This window comes from Phyllostomus discolor, chromosome 2 (assembly GCF_004126475.2).
Source record: "Phyllostomus discolor isolate MPI-MPIP mPhyDis1 chromosome 2, mPhyDis1.pri.v3, whole genome shotgun sequence".
Taxonomy (NCBI): Eukaryota; Metazoa; Chordata; class Mammalia; order Chiroptera; family Phyllostomidae; genus Phyllostomus; species Phyllostomus discolor.
In genome coordinates, this window is record NC_040904.2 from 188,841,051 (window position 1) to 188,862,384 (window position 21,334).

General features: G+C 34.5%; 1 protein-coding gene across 3 annotated transcripts in view; it reads right to left on the minus strand.

Moving 5' to 3' along the window:
• The window catches only part of LOC114513247 (activating transcription factor 7 interacting protein), a 121,692-nt gene that overhangs the window by 60,995 nt on the left and 39,363 nt on the right, over positions 1–21,334 (minus strand). For all 3 annotated transcript variants that reach the window (XM_028532481.2, XM_036019320.1, XM_036019319.1), the window contains exons 2-5: positions 15,783–17,446; positions 8,135–8,212; positions 6,388–6,533; positions 4,793–4,930 (exon numbers count right to left, since the gene is read on the minus strand). In XM_028532481.2, the coding sequence (XP_028388282.1) occupies positions 4,793–4,930; positions 6,388–6,533; positions 8,135–8,212; positions 15,783–17,439 (2,019 nt within the window). In that variant the 5' untranslated portion in view covers positions 17,440–17,446. The remainder of the gene's footprint in view (positions 1–4,792; positions 4,931–6,387; positions 6,534–8,134; positions 8,213–15,782; positions 17,447–21,334) is intronic.

The window sequence follows — 21,334 nt, forward strand, 5'->3', positions numbered from 1 at the left end:
TTCTTCTTTGGTTCCCAATCATTAATTTGAGTCCTGGTTTCCTTCTTGCCACTGTTGGTTCCCTGAATATTTTGCTTTATTTCACTTTCAATATCTTTCATTTGTTCTTTCTTTTTTTGACCAAGCTCAATCAGTTCTGTGAGCATCTTGATTACCAGTGTTTTGAACTCTGCATCAGACAGATTGGCTATCTCCTCACTGCTTAGCTCTTTTTCTGGAGTTTTCATTTGGGCCATATTTCTTTGTCTTGGTGCACCTGTTATGTTGCAAGGGGGCAATGCCTTAGGTATTTGCCAGAGTGGGGCAACCCTCTTTGCTGCCCTGTGGTGCTATCTGTGGGAGAGGGGGTCGGAGAGGGAATAATGCTGCTCACCCGCTTGGCTCTATCCCCACTTTTCAATGAACTCTCATGTGAGACTGGGAGTTTCTCCTGCCACGGCAACTCCCCCAACTATAGTTTACAGCTAGCATTGAGTCTTGGTTTCCTGTTCAGCCAGCCCTGCCTCACTTTCGCAGTCTGCCCCCTTGCCACAGTTCTCCACCTGCCTGGCTGCCTGTCTCCTTCCAATGGGTCTGGTTGAATTTTTGTTTAATTCCTTCTTTGTCGGGGTTCCACGCAGTTTGATTTTCTAGCACTTCTGGTTGTTTATTGTTTTCATATTGGTTGTTATCCTCCTGTTGGTTGTGCGAGGAAGTGAAGGGTTTCTACCTAAGCCTCCATCTTGTCTGGAACCCCCTATTTTTTTTTCTTAGCCAGACTATCTGGTGGGTATTTTATAAACTGTATGGTATGTATAGTATTATTATATTATTTTTACTTAAAAATGAAAACAAATTAAAAAATCCTTTTGTGTTTGGTACATATAGGGTAAGGTCTAGAAGGATAAACACTAAAGAAAAAGTGGTTATTTCTAGAGACTAGGGTTACCAGACAAGAAAGAATGTAAAGAGAAGGACTTCATTTTCATATCCTTTACATATTTAGTATATTGTAAAGAATTAACATGTACCCTGGCTGGCATAGCTCAGTGGATTGAGCGCGGGCTGTGAACCAAAGTGTCACAGGTTCGATTCCCAGTCAGGGTACATGCCTGGGTTGCAAGCCATAACCCCCAGCAACCACACACTGATGTTTCTCTCTCTCTGTCTCTCTCCCTCCCTTCCCTCTCTGAAAATAAATAAATAAAATCTTAAAAAAAAATTAGCATGTAATTAACACATTTTTAAAAGAACTTTCTCATTTAAAAAAAATTAAACTATTAGCAGAGAAAGGTAACCAAAGTTGGAACACTAACTTACTGTCTCCTGTCACTTAGTATTCTAAAAAAGAAATCAAAGAACAGCCTTTTTGTTGTTTCAATCTAGTAAACTGTAAATTTTTTTCTAAATTATAATTGAAAATATCTGCCATCATATGTCTACAATTGGGTGTCTGTTTTTGGCAAGTACTTTGTAAAATTTTTTAAACTCTATAAACATTCCTTTTTCTATTGTTCAGGAAAGTCATATTCTATTATTATGAATTTGATTACTATTTATATTTCTTTTGCTCTTATCTCCCTTAGGGCATAGCTGTAATTTCTTGATAATGGCATAATGGTACCTATTTAAATATAACTGCACAACTGTTAGGATTCAGACACACTGGGTCTTGTTTAGCAAAGACGAACCCTTACACTTACAAATGGAAATGGAAATGGGGTAGGTGCTCCAGAAAACTGTTGAGATGTTCTTTAGTTAAGTTACCACACCTAGGTACATGCACAAAATATTTGAAAACATGTATTCAAACAAATCGTACATGAATGTTCAGAGCAGAACTAGCCACAATACTTAAAAGGCAGAAACGATCCAAATGCCCACAACATAAGAATGCATAAGAAGGTGTGTGTGTGCATTTTATATATAGAGGTATATATACATGTATGTGTGCATATATACATACACTTGTGTACATGCATGTGTATGTATACATACACATATACTAGTTTTTTCCTTAGTGATTACTCTGGGAATTGTAGTTAACATCTTGAATTAACACCGACTTACTTTCAACAGTATAAAAACTTAAGTAAATATTACTTATCCATAAAAAGGAAATGTGGTACAACTGATACATGCTACAATGTGCATGAACCTTGAAACACTATGCTAAGGGAACAAGACCTGACACAAAAGCTCACATGTTGTATGATTCTGTTCATATGAAATATGCAGAATAGGTAAATCAACAGGGACAAAAAGCAGACTAGCGATTGCCAAGGGCTAGAGGGAGGAGGAAATGGAGAGTAACTGTGTAATGAGCACAAGGTTTTCTTTTGGGTAGATAAAAATGTTTTGGAACTAGATAGAAATGATGGCCACACAACAATGTGAATGTACTAAGTGTCATGAATTGTAAACTTTAAAAGTTATTTCATTATCTGAATTTTACTCTCATAAAAACTAATTATCAGAAAGAACTATGAACTAAATTGGGCTGAGTAAAATTTAAATAAACACCATGGTAAGGGCAAGTCATTATGGGTAAGTGAATGAGAGAAACGTTATAAAGCCGGAAGAGTGAAATAAAAATGCTTATGAACACTGATACTCTGTAGGACAGTAAAGCAACTGGTAGTTATTAGGAAAAGTGGATCAGAAACTAGGAGATCCTAATTAAAACTTAGAAAATAAATACTGACTTAAAATGGTACACAAGTAAGAAACACATAAGAGAATGAAATAAGCAGTATTTTAGAAAGATGAGTATAATACTTGGGAGGGACCAGCAAGGACTTACAAGGTAGTACCAGAGTAGTCATATAAAAGGTTATTACTATAGTTAAGGAATTGGATAACAATGGCTTTGTGAAAAGTAAGAGGAGTAAAAGACAGACACTTCCTCGTTTTTACTTTTCACGAGGCTATGTTTGTTTGTTTGATTTTTATGAAGAGAGAGGATGGAAGAAGAGAGAAAGAAACATCAGTGTGAGAAACACCAACTGGTTGCCCCCCATTTGTGCCCAACTGGATCCAATCTGCAACCTAGGTATGTGTCCTAACTGGGGATCACACCCACTACCCTTTGGTGTACAGGACAGAGCTCCATCCAACTAAGCCACCTGGCCAGGGCCAAAGACAGACTTTTATAAGAAATAAAAAATGTAATTTGGCAACTCATTGTATATGTGAAGTGATTGAGAGGAATCCGTTTCCAAGAACTCAAAAAACTGTCGATAAGAACAACAATGGGAAGATATTCCTTTAAGATTTTTCCAAGAATTCAAAAAATTATAAGTAAGAAGAATACTGGGAAAGGGGAATTATTTGTGAAGGAAATGACTGGTTTGGTGTTAGATTCAGATACTGAGGCTACAAAGAAACATCCTAAGTGCAAAGGTTTATTAAATGTTGAAAGATCTGGACTTGTACCTTACATGACAATACAGAAGTAAAAACTTCAGGTTTTAAAAACACAAAATCATAGTGGCAGCCATTGGACTGATAAGAAACATAAATGAAATTAAATTATTCTTCAATTTCCAGACATTGTCAAGTTCTACTTCAAAATTCTTAACAGTAGTAAATTAAGTTTAATAATCTGGTAACACTATTACTATGAAATAGTACAAGTGTTGTAAATAGTGCATTACATAATTACTACAAAGACCTGATCATTAATAAATTTTCACTTCAAACAAAATTAACAATATGAAACCCAAGAAAATAACTTTTGGGCTTTAAAACATAATGCATAAATTTGAGTCATTTTGTATTTCAATTTCCTTTATAATTGGGAAACAATGACTTTATTTTCATAGACTACTTTTCCCTCATTTGTAAAATAAGGCTCTATAACTGGTTTGCTACTTAGCATCTGTAGACTATGCTCATATTTCAGATAGCCTGACAGAAACCACACATCTAGTTATAACTGAATGAATGAATAAAAATTTCCAGTTTCATAGTCTTGAAATAAAATAAATCACTGTAGCATGTTATCAATTGCTCATTTCGGCCACTTGGAGATTCTGACACTATCTGTTAATAATAACTATATTTAATAAAAAATGAAAGTAGTAATTATTAATACAGACTTAGAAACTAATATCTTTAAAACATGGCAGGAAGTGGATTAATACAAAAAGAATAAGTTATTGTATAACAAATACTATTTAGTACTTATTACATTTGAGTAAAATAACATTTAAGAAGCACTAAGATAAATTCTGAGGCTCTGTTATGGGTTAAACTGTATATCTCAAAAGCTCATATACTGATAGCTAAACCCCAAATATCTCAGAATGTAATGTTCCTTGGAAATAGGGTAGGTGCAGAGGTAATTAGTTTAGATGAGGTCATACTGGAATAGGGTAGGCCTCAATCTAGTATGATTGGTATCCTTGTAAAAAGGGGAGATTTGGACACAGACACACAGGTACAGCATCATGTGAAGATGAAGCCCGAGATCATGGCGATGCATTTACAAGGCAAGGAACACCAAAGACTGTCAGTAAATAAACCATTAGAAACCAGAGGAGACTCATGGAACAGATTCTTCCTCAGAGCCTTCAGAAAGAACCAATCCTGCTAACAGCTTGATCTGCAACTTTTAGCCTCCAGAACTAAGACGATGTTTCTGTTGTTTAAGCCAACCAGTTTATGGTACCACTTTTATGACAGCCATAGGGAACTAACAGGGGTTTCTCTTATTTCTAAAAATTAGAAGTTAAACGTATTGTCGACTTCAAAAATGTAGCACAAAACATAAGTTATAAAATAGGTATATAATTCAAGTCAGTGCACAAACCTGTAATTCAGTAAGAACTGTTTTATGCCTCTTGTTACATTCGATCTTTTCCACTCGTGTTTTCAATTCTGCCAAAGTCTTATCAAATACAGCAAACTGTAGCGCAGACAATTTTTCTTCCAGCAACCACTGTACAACCTGAAGAAATACATAATCATGTTATAGCAAAGACAACATTTCATCAAGCATCAAACAATAAATACTCTTCTAAAACTGTTATTTAATTTTTGATTTTAGAGAGGGGAAGGGAAGAAGAAAGACGGGGAGAAACATCAATGTAAGAGAGAAACACTGACCTGTTTCCTTCCGTATGTGCCCCAAACAGGAACCAAACCTGAAACCCAGGCATGTGCCCCAACCAGGAATCAACTGGCTACCTTTCACTTTACAGACGACACCCAACCAACTCAGCCACACCAGTCAGGGCACAATATTCTTAGGTACTAATATATAACTAGCTTAGTAAAAACAACATGCTGGCATCCATAACACAATGCTATCTGCTGAAAGATATATATTGAAATATCTACTGCAAAATAATAATATATACACAAAAAGCAGAAATTTTCCAGAGGGCAAAATTTTAAAATAATTTGAAAATAAAGTTCTAGTATTTTTTTCCATACACTCGATCATGATTTAAAGGAAAGAAGTAAAGGAAAGAAAACAGATTTTTATATTTCTAATCTGTTCCAGATGATGTTTTGTGAGACACTTAAGAATGTCACTGCACTACAAAATTTCTGTTAAACATTTCTAAATGCCTACTTAGACTTCCCACATTTACTTCATTATGGACCCATAACAAAGAGGACACATGGTACATAACCATGGACCATACTTGAATGACACTATTCCAGGAGTAAACTCTCAGTACATATAAAAGATTTCAAAACTCTATTATCATATTTCCAACAGCTCTATCAGAAATACTAAAAAAAATACTATTTATGTCCATTGCCAAATACAAAGCTAGAAGAAAAAAAGCCACATTTTTACTGCTGCACTACTCCTTTTTCTACTGTGGATATTTATACTACATCTTAGTGGAATAATACTGGTCTAAAATCTGGATGATTTATAGTTTTATCATTAAACTGATAAGACCCTGAAAAATTAATTTCACCTCAGCTTCATATTCCTCTCTGAAAAATAAACTGGTCATAAACATTTGTGAAATTCTTTGAAAAATATATTAAATACTGCATATTTTCCGCTGTATATCTAGTTTGGTAATGTGGGTGGTGGTTCAAAGTCTATACTTTCCCCCTTTCCCCCATCCTGTGAAAGCCTTGTCTCCACCCTTTTTAACACTAAGCCTACAGTACATAACAAAGATTTTAGCATGTAAGGACCTACAGCCATGAAGCCAACTTATTATAAAGATTAAAATATTAACATATAAGACTCCAATGTTTCTATTAGAATAAGTTCAATACAGTAGGAAAAAACAAAATCTGAAAACTGAAATTCAGTTTTGCTATGAAAGCAAAAAGACATCATTATATCTCTCTTCCAATTTGATAATTACTACAATATCTAAAATAAATTATGTAGCTTTTTTAAAAAGGAAGGAATTTTAAAATCTGTAACACCTTTTGTAGTTTCTGGTTAATATCTCCTTTGGCTGTAATCTTTACTTGAAATTCTGCCTCATATTCTTCTTCTATGTATCGACGGCGTTTGGACTGTACATTATCCATGTCCTCTGATTTAGACCGTTTTCTTCTGGAAAATTCAACTGAGAACAAAAAGCATAATGATCAGTCAGATGTTCTCTATTATAGACCTTAATGCCTATTCTGCATCCTCAGCAAAATATCATTTCTAGATATCACAGTAGCACTCTCAATCATTTTATGAATTGTTTCTGAGCTCAGAGAAGTACTAGGCAGCTTTCAGCTTTCAATGTGAAATGATTTTCACTATGCTAAATAAATAATGCTAAGCAATGTACAATATACACACAGAACATCCTAACTTTAAAATCTTCATATTACGATGGAGAATTACCTAAAAATGTCAATATGAGATGAGAAGAATCATCTCATTCATTCCTTTTGCTAAATTTTATAGTGAACATTAATCCTCTGACAAAATACAGTATTCATTCTCATGTCACATTACTTCTAATAACTGGACATAGCTTTAACTAATTAATTCTCCCTCCTCGGTAAATATTTTCCTCAGTAAATTTAGGAAAAACTCCCACTTAATCTTCAGCCTTAGGCAAATAACAATAGTTATTCTTAACACATCCTAATGAATTTCAAATATGTAAAAATAAAATTAACAGCATTATAAAAGTAAATTTGATTTAAAATATATATATACACACTCAAAGATCTTGCCTTAAAAAATTTCCATTTCCCAAAGTGGTAACATTCATAAGATCATAAGCAACTTATATCTGGTGTCTTTTTCTTTTCTTTTCTTTTTTTTTTAATTTATTTTAGAGAGAGAAGGGAGGGAGATAGAGCGAGAGAGAGAGAGAGAGAGAGAGAGAGAGAGAGAGAGAGAGAAACATCAATGTGCGGTTGCTGGGGGTTCTGGCCTGCAACCCAGGAATGTACCCTGGCTGGGAATCAAACCTGGGACACTTTGGTTCCCAGCCCGCGCTCAATCCACTGAGCTATGCCAGCCAGGGCTACTGGTGTCTTTTTCAATACACGCAACAAAAACCAAAAAACTAAAATCTCCACACTTATCAAATGCAAATGCCCTTATGTGACCACACTTAATCCCTCTCTACTTCATTCTATATCCATATCTATGTGCTAATCTTTAAAATCCAGTTCTACTCTATGACTTCTCTTATAATCATAACTTAGTCATATATGGAGAGAAGTATAACAGGGAAGAGGACAGAACCCAGGTTTCCTGACTTCTTGTCCTACAATCTTCCTATAAACCAAATGACACTCAACCCCATCATTTCCTCTTCCCACAAAGTTTATGAACCTTAAGTAGACTGAAACACATAATTCCACTCACTTAGATCACCCCAGACAAAATTCTTGTAGTCCCATGCTTTAAACATAAAACTAAAACAATTTCTCTCAGGACATTCAAACAGTTCTTGACTATATTAAGCTTAAATATTTCGTACAGAACAATGAGAAGTACAAACAAACAAAACACTTAAGTTTATAAAATAATTAACACTTTCAAAGATCCTTGGGTTAGCTATCATCAAAATGATTTAATGGTGGCTTACTTAAACTGCAAAATTTTATAAACATCTCATGGATATAAAAGTCTATTCCATGGCCTTAAAAGTAGAATCAATGAATTACTATTTCTTAAACAAGTTCCACTTATTTTTTTTTTGTACATGCTTACTTTTCTCAGGTCTTTCATCTTCAGGTATTACTTGCTCTTCTTCCTCTGGTTTCCTGTCCTTTTCATTATTTTTTACTTCTACAACAAATAAAGAAAAGGAAATCTTCCACTAGAATTCATAAGAGCACATTATATAATTAACACTCATTTTTGGTGTAACTGTTGAGTTAATCATTTCTAATGAAATCAGGGTCTCAAAATGTGAAATTTGGGAAATAAAAAGGGAGCATGAATTGACAGAAATGAATGAACAAGTCCACTATCAAGTGTTCCTGCAAATTCATAATAAACCCTTAACGTTGAAAAAAATTAACAGTACAGATTTTTTACAACAAACACTCCTACTTAGGAATTTACTGTCACCCACAGATTAACAAAATGTAGAAACAGCTACCATAAAGCACTTGGACTCCTTACATTCAATTACTAAAACAAAAATAATGGTTGTGACAATTACAAACTACTGTCAAAACACCTAACATTTTGACCAGACAGGTCGAATCACTGTTATTCAATGGTTATGAAACTAAGACAAATGGAAAAGCTATCCTAAAGATAATGAAAGTTTTACTTTGATACCAATGCCAACAAACAAGCTAGTTGTTTAACATATTACTTCATATCCCCAATATAATTTTACATATAAACAGTATTTTTGCTGTCATACAGATGAGGAAAGTAATGTTCAGAAATGCCTCACAAGAAACATTTAAAATATAACAATTAAAAGATTGCTACCAAAAAAAATTGCTAAAAGTGTCTGCACACTTGCACTGTTACAACAAATAAAATTCCAGAGTTATAAGAAGCAGCCTTTGGCAAATCAGTCTGTAACTCATCAACTATCTTTATCATTAAATAGGAGGAAAGAAAAAAATCATGAATATGTTTAAGTTTCTGCTGTATTCCCCTTACATCACTGCAACTGGCTCCCCAAGTGACTTTAATAAAGCATGCTGTTTTATCATATTCTGCAACCAAAATTAAGCAATCACAGGTATTTCCTATGCAAACACCACAGTTTTAATCCCAATGGCCCTGATGGTAGAAAGTCAAGGTTAAAAAAACTTAAAAAGATCTTTCAGGTAAAAACATATAGAGACTAGGATCACTGATGAACTTATTCAGGCTCTTACAAATATGTTTTCATGCTAAGATAAAACAATTAAGCTATAAATCATGACTATAGTAAAACAAAACAAAAACAGCTAGCATAGTCAATAAAGATTACTAAAACTATTTCTTTTTTTTAAAAGATTTTATTTATTTATTTTTAGAGAGGGAAGAGAGGGAGAAAGAGAGAGAGAGAGAAACATCAATGTGCGGTTGCTGGGGGCCATGGCCTGCAACCCAGGCATGTGCCCTGACTGGGAATTGAACCTGCGATGCTTTGGTTTGCAGCCCACACTCAATCCACTGAGCTACACCAGCCAGGGCTACTAAAACTATTTCTAAACTTTAAAATAAATGAGTACTAGAATATTCACTTTCTATTCACCACCCTATACGCATTAGAAATATTTTGAAGATCTCATGTTTCAATCTTAGTTTCATTAAATGAAAATGTTTTGCTTCCTTGTAGACTGCAAACTCATTACAAAGCATTTTTTCTATTTAGTATATTGTTTTCCAAATCTTCCTGATATTACTACTGAAAATGATGACTCCCGAGTTTCCTAGTCCCCAGAGTTTCCAGAGACACAGAGTAATTGGGTTGTCTGAAATGAAGGTTTATATAGTCTTTATTTAGCAAATCGTCTTACCACCCAAAGAACAAAATTAGCCATGGTTCCTATTAGGGTAAATGCATGCCAGATTATCCAAAACACTGCAGAGCCAACTGGCCTCATTTGGTCTGCTCCTTTTTATGCATATGTTAGCTTCCTCTTGTCTTACAGATATGTCAAAGTTAGCTTGAGATTCCTCATTTTACTCAAAACCACCTCCTATCACCCAATTTCCATATTTCAGTATGCTTAGAGGGTATGACTGGATTATCAATGCTTAAATTGAAATACTTATTAGGAATTTAGAATAGACACACAGAATTAAAATTTATGCTAGAGTTTTATTCAATAGAAAGAAGTCTGGATAAGAAAAATGGTATTAACACATTCTATGGAAAGGAGTAAGATCCTCTTTCTTTAATTTTTTTGTTCCTCAAGTCTCAAAAGAATCTGAATACATCTCCTTCAACCCAGAATAACTAAGGGCCCATGCACATATATTTTTAAATATAATTTCAAGTAGTTCCTGAGACTTCTGAAGCTCATTTGAATGCTTAGGTAAAGTCTTTCCTCTGCTACAGATAATTTTTGCTACAATTCCTCTGATTGAGTATAGTCTCATTACAAGTTGCCATATTTTAATATACATTTCTATGTGTGGTATTCTTTCAATCAGACTAGATGGTGATGTTCTATTAGTATGCCACAAGAAGTTTTAAAACATGAAATACCTATTTAGTTGGGGCACTGGCCTCTTTTCACTTAGACTGTCATATATAAAAATGACAACAGCCAACATAACAATAGCTGTGTGATGTGAATGAATCAAAATTATACCTATTTTTGTCAGATCAGCAAAAAATGTATTTTGTTGTATACCACGGAATTTTAGAAATTAGTTTATGTGTGCTATGAGATAAAAGGGCTGGCAATCATTGGACTGGACATTAAGTTCACTAGAAGCAGGTACCACATCTTTAATTTTAGTAATCCTAAGGTCTTTTGGGAAATGGCTGAGACAAAGTAGATGTTTAACATCTATCTGATGACTGTTATTTTAATAAGATTTCATTAAGTAAAGGTGGAAAGTGGAAATGGAAGGGAGGTGGGGAGGGCTAGGTGGGGTGGGCTGGGATGGTAGTAAAAGACAGAAAACTGTACTTGAACAACAATTAAAATAAAACAAATTTTTCTTTAAAAGGTAAAAAAAATTACGCTACAGAGGATTGGAAGAAAGAATTTACATGGCAAGTCAATTTTTACGTTTTCAGAATTGCCCTTTACTCCAAGGAAATACAGACAGAACTGTTGCCTAGGGACAGGGGTTGGCAAACATTTTTTATTTCATCAGTGATGAACAACATGTGAACAAATGGGTATATGTTCCAAAACAACTTACTGACAAAAACAGACAGAGCCTACAGGCCATAGTGTGCCAATCCTCTGTCTTAAATTATTGGCTCTGTGAGAACATTTAAAACAAAACAAAAAATTCCTGGGTATATGCCTGGGTTGCAGGCCATGACCCCCAGCAACCACACATTGATGTTTCTCTCTCTCTCTCTCTCTGTATCTCCCTCCCTTCCCTCTCTAAAGATAAATAAATAAAATCTTAAAAAAGAAAAAATTCCTGTAGATTAATTAAAGACAATCTATTCAAAAGAAGAATGGGTAAAGGAAATGAACAGGCAATTTACAGACAAAGAAACACAGATGTCCAATAAATATGTAAAGATTTTCAACCACATTAAACAAAAAATGTGGTGTTACCGATAATATGATTTTTCTAGAAATTTGGAGTTTTACTTAACACAAAGTTCCAAGTAATATCTTCCACAGCAAATGTTTTATGTTCCTTTTAAAGCAACACTCAGGACAGAAAAGTATATTTTATTGTCTCTGATTCTTTCCCTTTCATTCTCTCTGAAACCCACTCTCAATCAGGCTTTCAATTCCCACTGCTCTTTACCAACTGATACCCAGGTCATTAAAATTTCTCTTTCATCTTACTTAACAAAAGAGCTTTTGATATATAGTTAACTATGCCCTCCTCTGTGAAACATTCTCTTTACTTGATTTCTAAGACAACAAAATCCCGTTATTCTTTCTACCTGCAGAGCTGTTCTATTAGTCTCCTTTGCTGGTTCTTCCTCATCTCCCCAACCTGCCAACACTGGAATACCAACGACCTCAGTTCTTGGATCTCCTCTTGTCTCCATTTACACTCACTCTGAGCAGATCTAATCTTGTGCACCCAACTTCAGCTAATGTCTGTCTATATGCTACTACTTCCAAATTATCTAAACAGTCCAAGCCTTTGCCCTGAAATTTGCACACGTTATCTAACTTGAGCAGCAAGAGTTATTTGAAACTGTTCTTCTTCCTACACTCACTACCCTTTCTAAAATCTGTTTCATTTTTTATCTTCCTCAATGCTGAAAAGAAAATCTGCAACTTACATGTCAATGGAAGGAATAATGTTAAGGTTCCATAAAGAGAGGACAAATACATAAGAAATAGCTGGATATAAATAGATGAATATAATAAAGAATTTTAGCTGAACACAATAGTGACAACAGATTAGTAAATTTTAATTTACTAAACCATATCAATTCTATCACTACTAACCTAGAGCAAAAGTAGAAAAAACCTTGAATTCTATTCCCATGCAATTATCCTCATTAGCATTTATTTTCATATCATTTATCTTAAATATCTAATGAACAGGGGAAAATAAATCAGTCACAAATATTTTTAAACTGAAATATAATCTAGAAAAAAACTATGTCAGAATTTAATATAAAATCTGTTCTACTCTAAAACAGATTTTTCTCAGTAACATTAACAACATTGTCTAAAAATAAAAAGCAAGTAGAGGAGAACTTTCCCTCCCATTTCTCTGTAAGAAATAGAATGAGAAGGCCCCAAAAGGAGGGAAAAAAATGAAGAATGCAGTAACCCAAAAGCCAAGGAGAGTCTCAAGAGAGGGGCTGTTTAAGAGGTCATCTAAGTATGAGAGAATAAAGACCAAAAACAAATGTCCCTGGACTTAACAACATGAACATCAATGTCATTTCACTGAGAAGAATTAGGAGGGGAACTGGTAAGGTGGAGATCAAAATTCAATTAAGTTCAAGAGTAAACAGGAGGAGAAGAAATGGTGCTAGCTTTGTTAACATAATTTGAAGAATGGTTCTAAAAGAAAGAGATGGAACAATAGCTAGATAAGAGTTCATAGTATGGAGTGTACATGGAGGGTATAACTAATGTTTACCTCCCTTTAGTGTTGTTTGAACTCTCCCAGAAAGAAATCTTTATTTTCTTATGCTTCTTAGACTATGATTTTAATTATTTAGGCAGTACCAGTTATTATGTAGTATTATATAAAAATACAATAGTGCCTTCAGGCCTACTAAGGTATATCTGAAACACTTTTTAGGTCTTTCTCCTTTCTTTGTAAAATTAAAATAGTTTTTCTATTTGCTTTCTGACATCTTTCATTACTTTTTGTTGCTGCTCAAATACATTACAACTGCTATATTTAAAACAAACTTGCTGAAGTGTCTGAAATTAAGAGGTTTTCTATCAGTACTGCATATAAATGTTAAGAAAGGGAAGAGCCAGAGTTCAGTACTTCAATTTATAATTCTGTGTTCTGAAAACATTAAAATTTAGTTAAGAATAAAGAGTTTGATGAAAGTAATACCTCAGCTGGTACACAGAAACAAATGTGACATGTAACAGATTCTGCTACCATATAAAAAGAACAGAGTACGGTTTATGAACCAATCGAGAAACTATACTTCAACCTAAACACACAAAATTTTCTTGGAGGAGAAATGAAAAAATAAAAGTTTAGTTACCAACTAAGAAATTAAATCTACTGGTAAACTTCCTCTGCTAATAGCATACAATCAGGTAAGAGTCTAAAAGTAAGGAACCAAAAATAAAATGAACTTTAAATTTTTTAAGTATGCAACATGGATGGCTTAATACTCATCTCTCTGCATTTTATAGCATTGTGTGGGAGGGATGGTCTCCAATATCAAGACTTATAAAATGTATAAACTCACTAAATAATAAGTTAATTTACTATGTCTTTCTTACACAGACTACTAAAAAAGGTGTTTTTAAAGGACTTGCCCCAGTATCACTCTTTATATAAAATGTAAATTTCATGTCATTCTCCTCTGCTTGAAAGCATTCAATGGCTCCCTGGTGCTATCAAAATGCATTAGCCTTGTAACCAAGGTCCTCCAGGATATACTTCTACCAATTATTCATTCATTATCCAATTATTTACTGAGCACTTACTGTAGCCCAGAAATTATTTTGGCTTGATGATGGTGACTCAGCAGAGGAGTAATAGCAGTGAAGATGGTAAGAAAACACTAGATTCTAGATCTATTCTAAAGGTAAAGTCAACAGAATTTCCCAATGTACTGAATATAGGATATGAAAGAAAAAGAATGACTTCAAGATTTTTGGCCTGGGCGAGTAGGACAAAGCTGCGGTAAAGAGAAATTATCTTCATTAAAAACCTGTATTATACAGTTAGTGAAAAGCAAGTGCCTTCCAGAATACAGTTTATATTCTTCTGAAGTTATCCCTCCTCTAAAATCCCAGAATACCAATTTAACATTATTACTGCATTCATAGTCTTGTATTTAATGGCCTGTGTTGTAATTCTTGTCTCAGTCCTCAGCAAATACTACATTTTATCTTTAAATTCTCAAAATCACAAAGAGACTGACTTGTCACTATATAGGTTTACTGAATGAAAAGATGCTCTTTGGAAATGAAACCATTTTTTAATAATAAAAAATTTCTACCCCAAAAGCTGATAAAATATATTGGGGGAAAAAGTCCCATGTCTCCTAGCCCTTTCTCATGTTTTCATTCTTTAAACAAACTAGAAACCAGAAGCTGTTTCATGCAATAAGGTCACCCCTCTCAGAAAGTTCTAACAACCTTGGTCTGGTAGTTCAGTTGGTTAGAGCACTGCCCTGATACACAAAATTACAGGTTTGATTGCCGGTCAGGGCACATACAAGAATCAACCAATGAATGCATAAATAAGTGGATCAACAAATCAGTGTCTCTTTCTTTCTCTAAAATCAGTACAAAAAAATTTAAAAGAATACTCCAGCAGAATGTGATGCATTAAGAACATAAAGGTGTCATGCCTGTCTCAAAGGAACTGAGAAAGTTTCATATAGGAATATTTGAGTTTGACCATGAAAGCAAAATAGGATTTTTCTCTTTCTCTCCTTTTTCTGTAGAGACTTAGGTTTTAGAAAGATCATTCAGAAGATAAGAGGGAAGAGAGTAGATTAGGTAAAATCAAGAGGGCAAAGGAAGCAAATGGATAATGTTTTCATCGAACAAATAATCAGCTTCAAGGTTTCTATCTTCCAGCAATGGTGGTGTCATTTACCAAACAAAAAGTAATAAAAGAAATCAGATTTCAATGAGAAAATCAATTGTAAAGCATGATTTATAATACTTGAAGCAAATAAACTAGATTTTTATATTCTAAGTTATTTGGTTGCTACATGATAGCAAGAACACTTGCTAGGACTCTGATCAATTGTGTACTGACTTGAAATTGTTAAATCACAGTCTTTATAGTGGTCCATCTTATCTCACTTCCTAGATTATAAACATGTTGCAGGCAAGGGCCATATTTTTTTCTTTCTTATCATCCTTCTGAGAGCTTTATCCAATACCTCCCACAGAATGGATACTTTGTAATTCTGAATTCTGTGAAATTAAGTATCTATCAAGTTAAGAGATCATTTGAGCCACCATCATTCTAACTTTCTCTGCAACTAAAAGAAATTCAAATCTTTATGAGAATGTTTTATTGAACAGTTTATTAAAGCTATTCAAAAAAATTTAAATTTAAATAATATGCTAACCTGGAGAGCATGTCTCATTTTGTGATAGAACTTCGGACTCATCTTTTTCACCTGAAATATCCTCTTCGTCAGAGAGAACCAAAAAGGCTTCTTTTGGCAAACTCTCGCTACTTTCTTGTTTAGATGGTGAACCAAAAGAACCTTCCATCTTCTCTTCCAAATCTGGATTTGTTTCATCAATTGGAAGAAGACAAGTTTTAGAAAAGCAAGTAAGTTCATCTTCAGCAGGTGCAAGCTTTTCCAAAATAGGAATAATTTCATCTGTCTCCATAGAATCTGTATTTTCTAAGATATTCTCATTTTTGTCATCTTTCATAACATTTTCACTAATAGATTCTGTGAGGTCGGTAGAATTTTCATCTTCATTCTTTTCATTTTGGTCAATTTCTGTACTGCTAGATATAGCTTCTTCTTCAAGAACAGGTTCTGTGACTGTATCTTCCTCTACCTGCTTTTCATTTTCAGGAGGTAGATCTGGACAAATAATTGTATCATCTGCTTCTAGAGTTTCTTCATCGTCATCAATATTACTATCAGCTTTATTTTTCTCATCAAATGAGAAAATTTCATCTAACTTTTCATCATCCCCATTTTTTTCAAGAAAACCATGATCTTTATTGCTAGGCTCTATATTGTCAGTATTAGGAACTGGCTCACAAATGGGTACAGAACTTGGTTCAAAGGTGGGATCAAAGGCTGATTCAGAAGTTGGTTTATCAGAAGTCAGTTCATCAGAGACCAGGTCACCAGAGGCCGGATCAGCAGAGGCCTGATCACCAGTGGTTAGATCACCACAAGCTGGATCACAAGAAGCCAGATCACCAGAGGCTGGATCATCACCCGCCAGATCATCAGAGGCTGAATTATCAGAGGTCGGATCACTGGAGATTATTGGTTCACCGGAGACCAGTTCACCAGGCACTGGTTCACCCGAGACCAGTTCATCAGAGACAGGCTCACCAGGTATCAGTTCACTAGAGACTGGCTCTCTGGTGACTGGCTCACCAGAGACTGGCTCCCCAGAGACCGGTTCACCAGAGACTGACTCACCAGAGATAAAGTCACCAGAGACAGGATCACCAGAGGCAGGATCACCAGAGGCAGGCTCTTCAGAGGTGGGAACACCAGAGGTGGGATCACCAGAAGTGGGATCACCAGAAGTGGGATTGCCAGAGGTGGGGTCACTACAGGTTAATACTTCAGAGGCCAGATCTCCAGAGGCTGATGGATCTCCAATATCCAGATCACCTGAAGCTGGATCACCAGAATCTAGTTCAGTGGTCAGTTTAGAGGTTATTTCAGGAGTTATATTACTAGGAGACAAAGGTTCACACTTTAACTCATCATCTGGCTTGTTTTTTACATTAACATTTAAGGAACAAGATGTTTCTTTCCATTCTGAGTTACTTTTTTCAGGATTAAAGCAAAATTCTTCAATGCCATTCACCTCGTCCTTGTCATTAATATAATCCATATTTTCCAAAGGTGATGTTGGGTCCAAATCTCCATTTTCATGATTACCATTTAACAGCTTGGCATCAGTTTTCAACAGTTCTTCTTTGACCTTGTAAACTGCTTCCAGTTGTTGACGATCACTCGCTCTCATTGTTTTTCGAGCCTTAAAGACTTTCTTCTGAGGTTCTTCTATACCATCCATTTTGAATCTTTAAAGAAACAGAGAGAGAGAGAGTTTAATAATTGAAACAGAAACCACCTAATTATACACTTATTATAAACTGATCTTACAGGCAAGCAGCACTTTATGTAATTTTGAAATGACCTATAGAAAGCATAATAATCCTTGCTGTATGTTAATTATAACATTTATTAATTTATGTAATATAAAATTGATAATAGGTATCATCCACAAATCAATTACTAGAAGTATTAGAAAAAAGTAACTAGTTTTCATTTACAGTAAGCTTAATGAGTTCAGAGTCTCATGGAAATAAAGTAGATGGAGGAAAAAAACAGGTAAGAGAATGAAAACAGCAAGGGCATGGGAAAGAAGTACAGAGAGAGACAAGGAAGAAAGGAGGGAAAATTAGGAAACACAAAGGAAAGATTGTATCTGTAACCAAGCATATCTACATTAACAGAGCTGTAAGAGATGCCATCAAGAAAGTGAAAAGACACAACAGAGGGAAATGTCTAACCTATCTGATGAGATAACTTTTATCTAGAAAATAGAAAATGCTGTTACAACTGAATAACAACAACAAAAATTTAAAAATGGACAAAGGACTTGAATGGACATTCCTTACAGGAGTGTCCAACATTTTGGTGTCTCTGGGCCACACTGAAAGAAGAAGAGTTGTCTTCGGCAACACATTAAATACACAAACACCAAAGAAAACTGATGAGAACAAAAAAGGTTTTAAGTAAATTTATGATTTATACATCAGAAGAATACCATGTGAAGACTGGAGTTAGGCTGCCACAAGCCACAACTAGGAGGAAGGTCTAGAACAGATCCTCCCTTAGTTCCAGAAGGAGAATGGCCCTGCCAACACCTTGATTTCTAGCCTCCAAAACTGTGAGACACTAAATTTCTGTTATTTGGGTGAAAAAAGCAGTGCGACTTATCAAATAAAACAGAAGGTGAAATAAACAAAAATTCTTAACAGATACAGAATATTCATTCATTTGACAAAATTCAATAGTGACTCATAAAGCTTTTAGAAAACTTACAAGGAAACAACTCAAATCTAATAAAGATAATCTACAAAGATATCATACTTAGTAGTGAAATGAGATCAGAACCAAAAGAAGGAAGCTCCCTCTCACCATTTCTGGCCATTGCAGTAAGGCAAGTAAAAGAGGGCAAGGAGTTAATCCTAGAGAAAGATAATGTCACCAGTCTATGGTGGAATAAAACAAAAGTCCTTTGAGGACCTAAGATGTACAGGCAACAAGAACAATGCGTTCATATTCTATTATTCAGTAGGAATGATAGTACGATGTACTTGCTTTGGCTAGAGAAGGGAAAAAAAGCAGTCTCTAAGTTCCAATAAGGGCAGGCTCACAGGCTGCCCTTAATATCATTACAAATTGACGATGCTTATGGCTTAAGCCATATTTTCTCCTGTTGGACATAAAACCACCACTACATTCAAATTAGGTAAGGTCATAGTATAACCCATGAAATACCAACCATCTCCTTTTCTGACTAAAAATAAGTGAGGGCTACTATTTATCAATTGCAGCTTCAGCCTCACTGTAGTCTGTCCTCACTATAGATAAGATTTATTGAGATACTCAAGCAAAGAACAGCCCCCACTTTCTGACAGCACGCACTCCAGAGTAAGGTCTAGTTCCTCACACTCTACCCAAAATAATGCAACTTAAGACCAAATCCCACACTAGGTTTTCTTCTAACACCTAGTAATTATAAACCCAACTTGTTAATTACAGGTATGCTCCTAGTGTTCCACTGTTCCTTTGGCTGCAAGTCATAAAACAATGGCCTATCCTATTTGCTAGAGGCCAGTACAGCTGGAAAACCTGGCCCTTTGTCACAGTACTTCTAGATTATGGTACATTCTGCATTTGTTCTGTCACATTAAGAAAATTACTTTATATTTCTTAGTCTTGCTAGCCTTTTAATTTAAAGTATGAAACTGAATAAAACTATTTAGAAAAACTATCTTACTACTGAGCAGAAACTCCAATGCAAATTATAGGCACTATTTTAAGGATTATTAATTGCAGTTTAAAATGTAAACTTCAAGTTTTTTCTCACCCACTATCCACTGCAAACTCAAGCTAACTGAAAAATTTTCTGCAAAGAAGATACCATGTAAATTTTGTAGTCACTCTTCTGTGTTGACTCCAAAGATCAAAATAATTAAATGATAAGATGTAAAATATGGTTGCCCTTTAAATATTTTCAAATACTGAACTGCAATTCTTTTAGATTTTTATTTCATAATATCCACATTTCTCAGCTGTTAATAAGAATCACTGACAGTTATTACTAATTGCATTAAAAGCAAGCACTACTCTAAAAGAGTACATTTTCATAATTTTTAGTAACTATTATGAACATGAATCCTGCAGATAGAAACATAGGTTTGAATTCCAGCTCTCCCATGTACTTACATGATACAGGAAAACGCACCTAACACTTCAATTTTTAGTTTTAGCTACTTTAAGAAGGGAGTATTAGGGCCTGCAACAGAGACTGTGGTAACGATTAAATGAGATTCTATACATTAAGCACTTAGAATGTAGTAAGTACTCAAAAAATATCCTATCCGTCTGTATATTCAGAATGTTTTAAGGCATAAACTAGGTAATCAGAAACAAATTCCTCTTAAGTATTTTTGTTATTTTGTATACTAATTAGAAAACCCAACATGTAAACATCACCACCAAATATCATCTAATAAACTGCCACCACCAAATAACATTTAATAAAAATAAATATAATCCAAGCAAACTGGTTTTATCAACAAAATTGCTATTCGATTCAGAAATAATACAGTACTGTACAAAGAATTACAGAATAACTACCATCTATACCCACAAGGGAGCACACTACAGCCATTTACCAGATCTAATATGGGTTCTAAGTACAATGAAAAACAGAGAGAGCAATAAAAGTAGCATGAACAACCAGTTTAAACTAGTTCAGCCATATCCGTGCAAACCAATCAGCAGTAGGTTTTCAAAACCTATTTTGCATAATAAGCAAAGTATATTTAAGAAAGACACATATTAGAGAATGGAGTGTTACCTGCAATCAAGTCTCCATGGCTGTATTACAAAAACAAAAAAACATTTCTAATGATCATTTTAAATACCATCATCTATAACTGAGATGCCATTCACAAAACTATTCTACAAAATAAATTCTACTTTTTTTAGGTGACAACACAACAATCATGGAGCTCTTACATGCCTGTAATTCAATTTCCCAGGAAAAAGCAGTTATATTTTACAGTAGAAAATGTCTGCCATACCTAGACATAAATGTGCAAAATGTGATGAACTTTCTGCTGAAAATACTTTTTCATGAGGAAGATAGTAAAAAGAATTCTTAAGTAAATATATTTTCATGAAGAAGATAAGATTTTTAAAATGTTTTTAAGTCCTTATTCTATACATTTAGATTCAAAAACTCTAGGGAAATATCATCACCAATATAATCTTTTGTACAGCATTACCACCGGAATTTATACTTAAGTAACCAGTAAGGGTATGTTACCTGCAAATAAGTCTCTATGGCTTGGAATTATTTTTCAAATTGTGGGCAAATTATTTTTAAGGAAAACCCAATGAGCCTCTTCTTCTTTAAGTGAAAACATTATTTCCTTCTTTGCTTCATCCCCCTCCACCCACTGTTTTCACTCATCTTTCTAGCAAAGAGATCACAGCTATGAAACAACAAAGGGAAGTATTTCCAAAAGCTGTAATGACTTAACCTACAATCTGCTTGCTCAGAAGCTCAAGAATTTAAGTGGCTGTTCAAGAGCTGCTCACAAACTCAGCCAATCATTAGCCAGCATTCTGATTCCTGCCCAGCAACAGGAGACAGACAATAAGGTCAG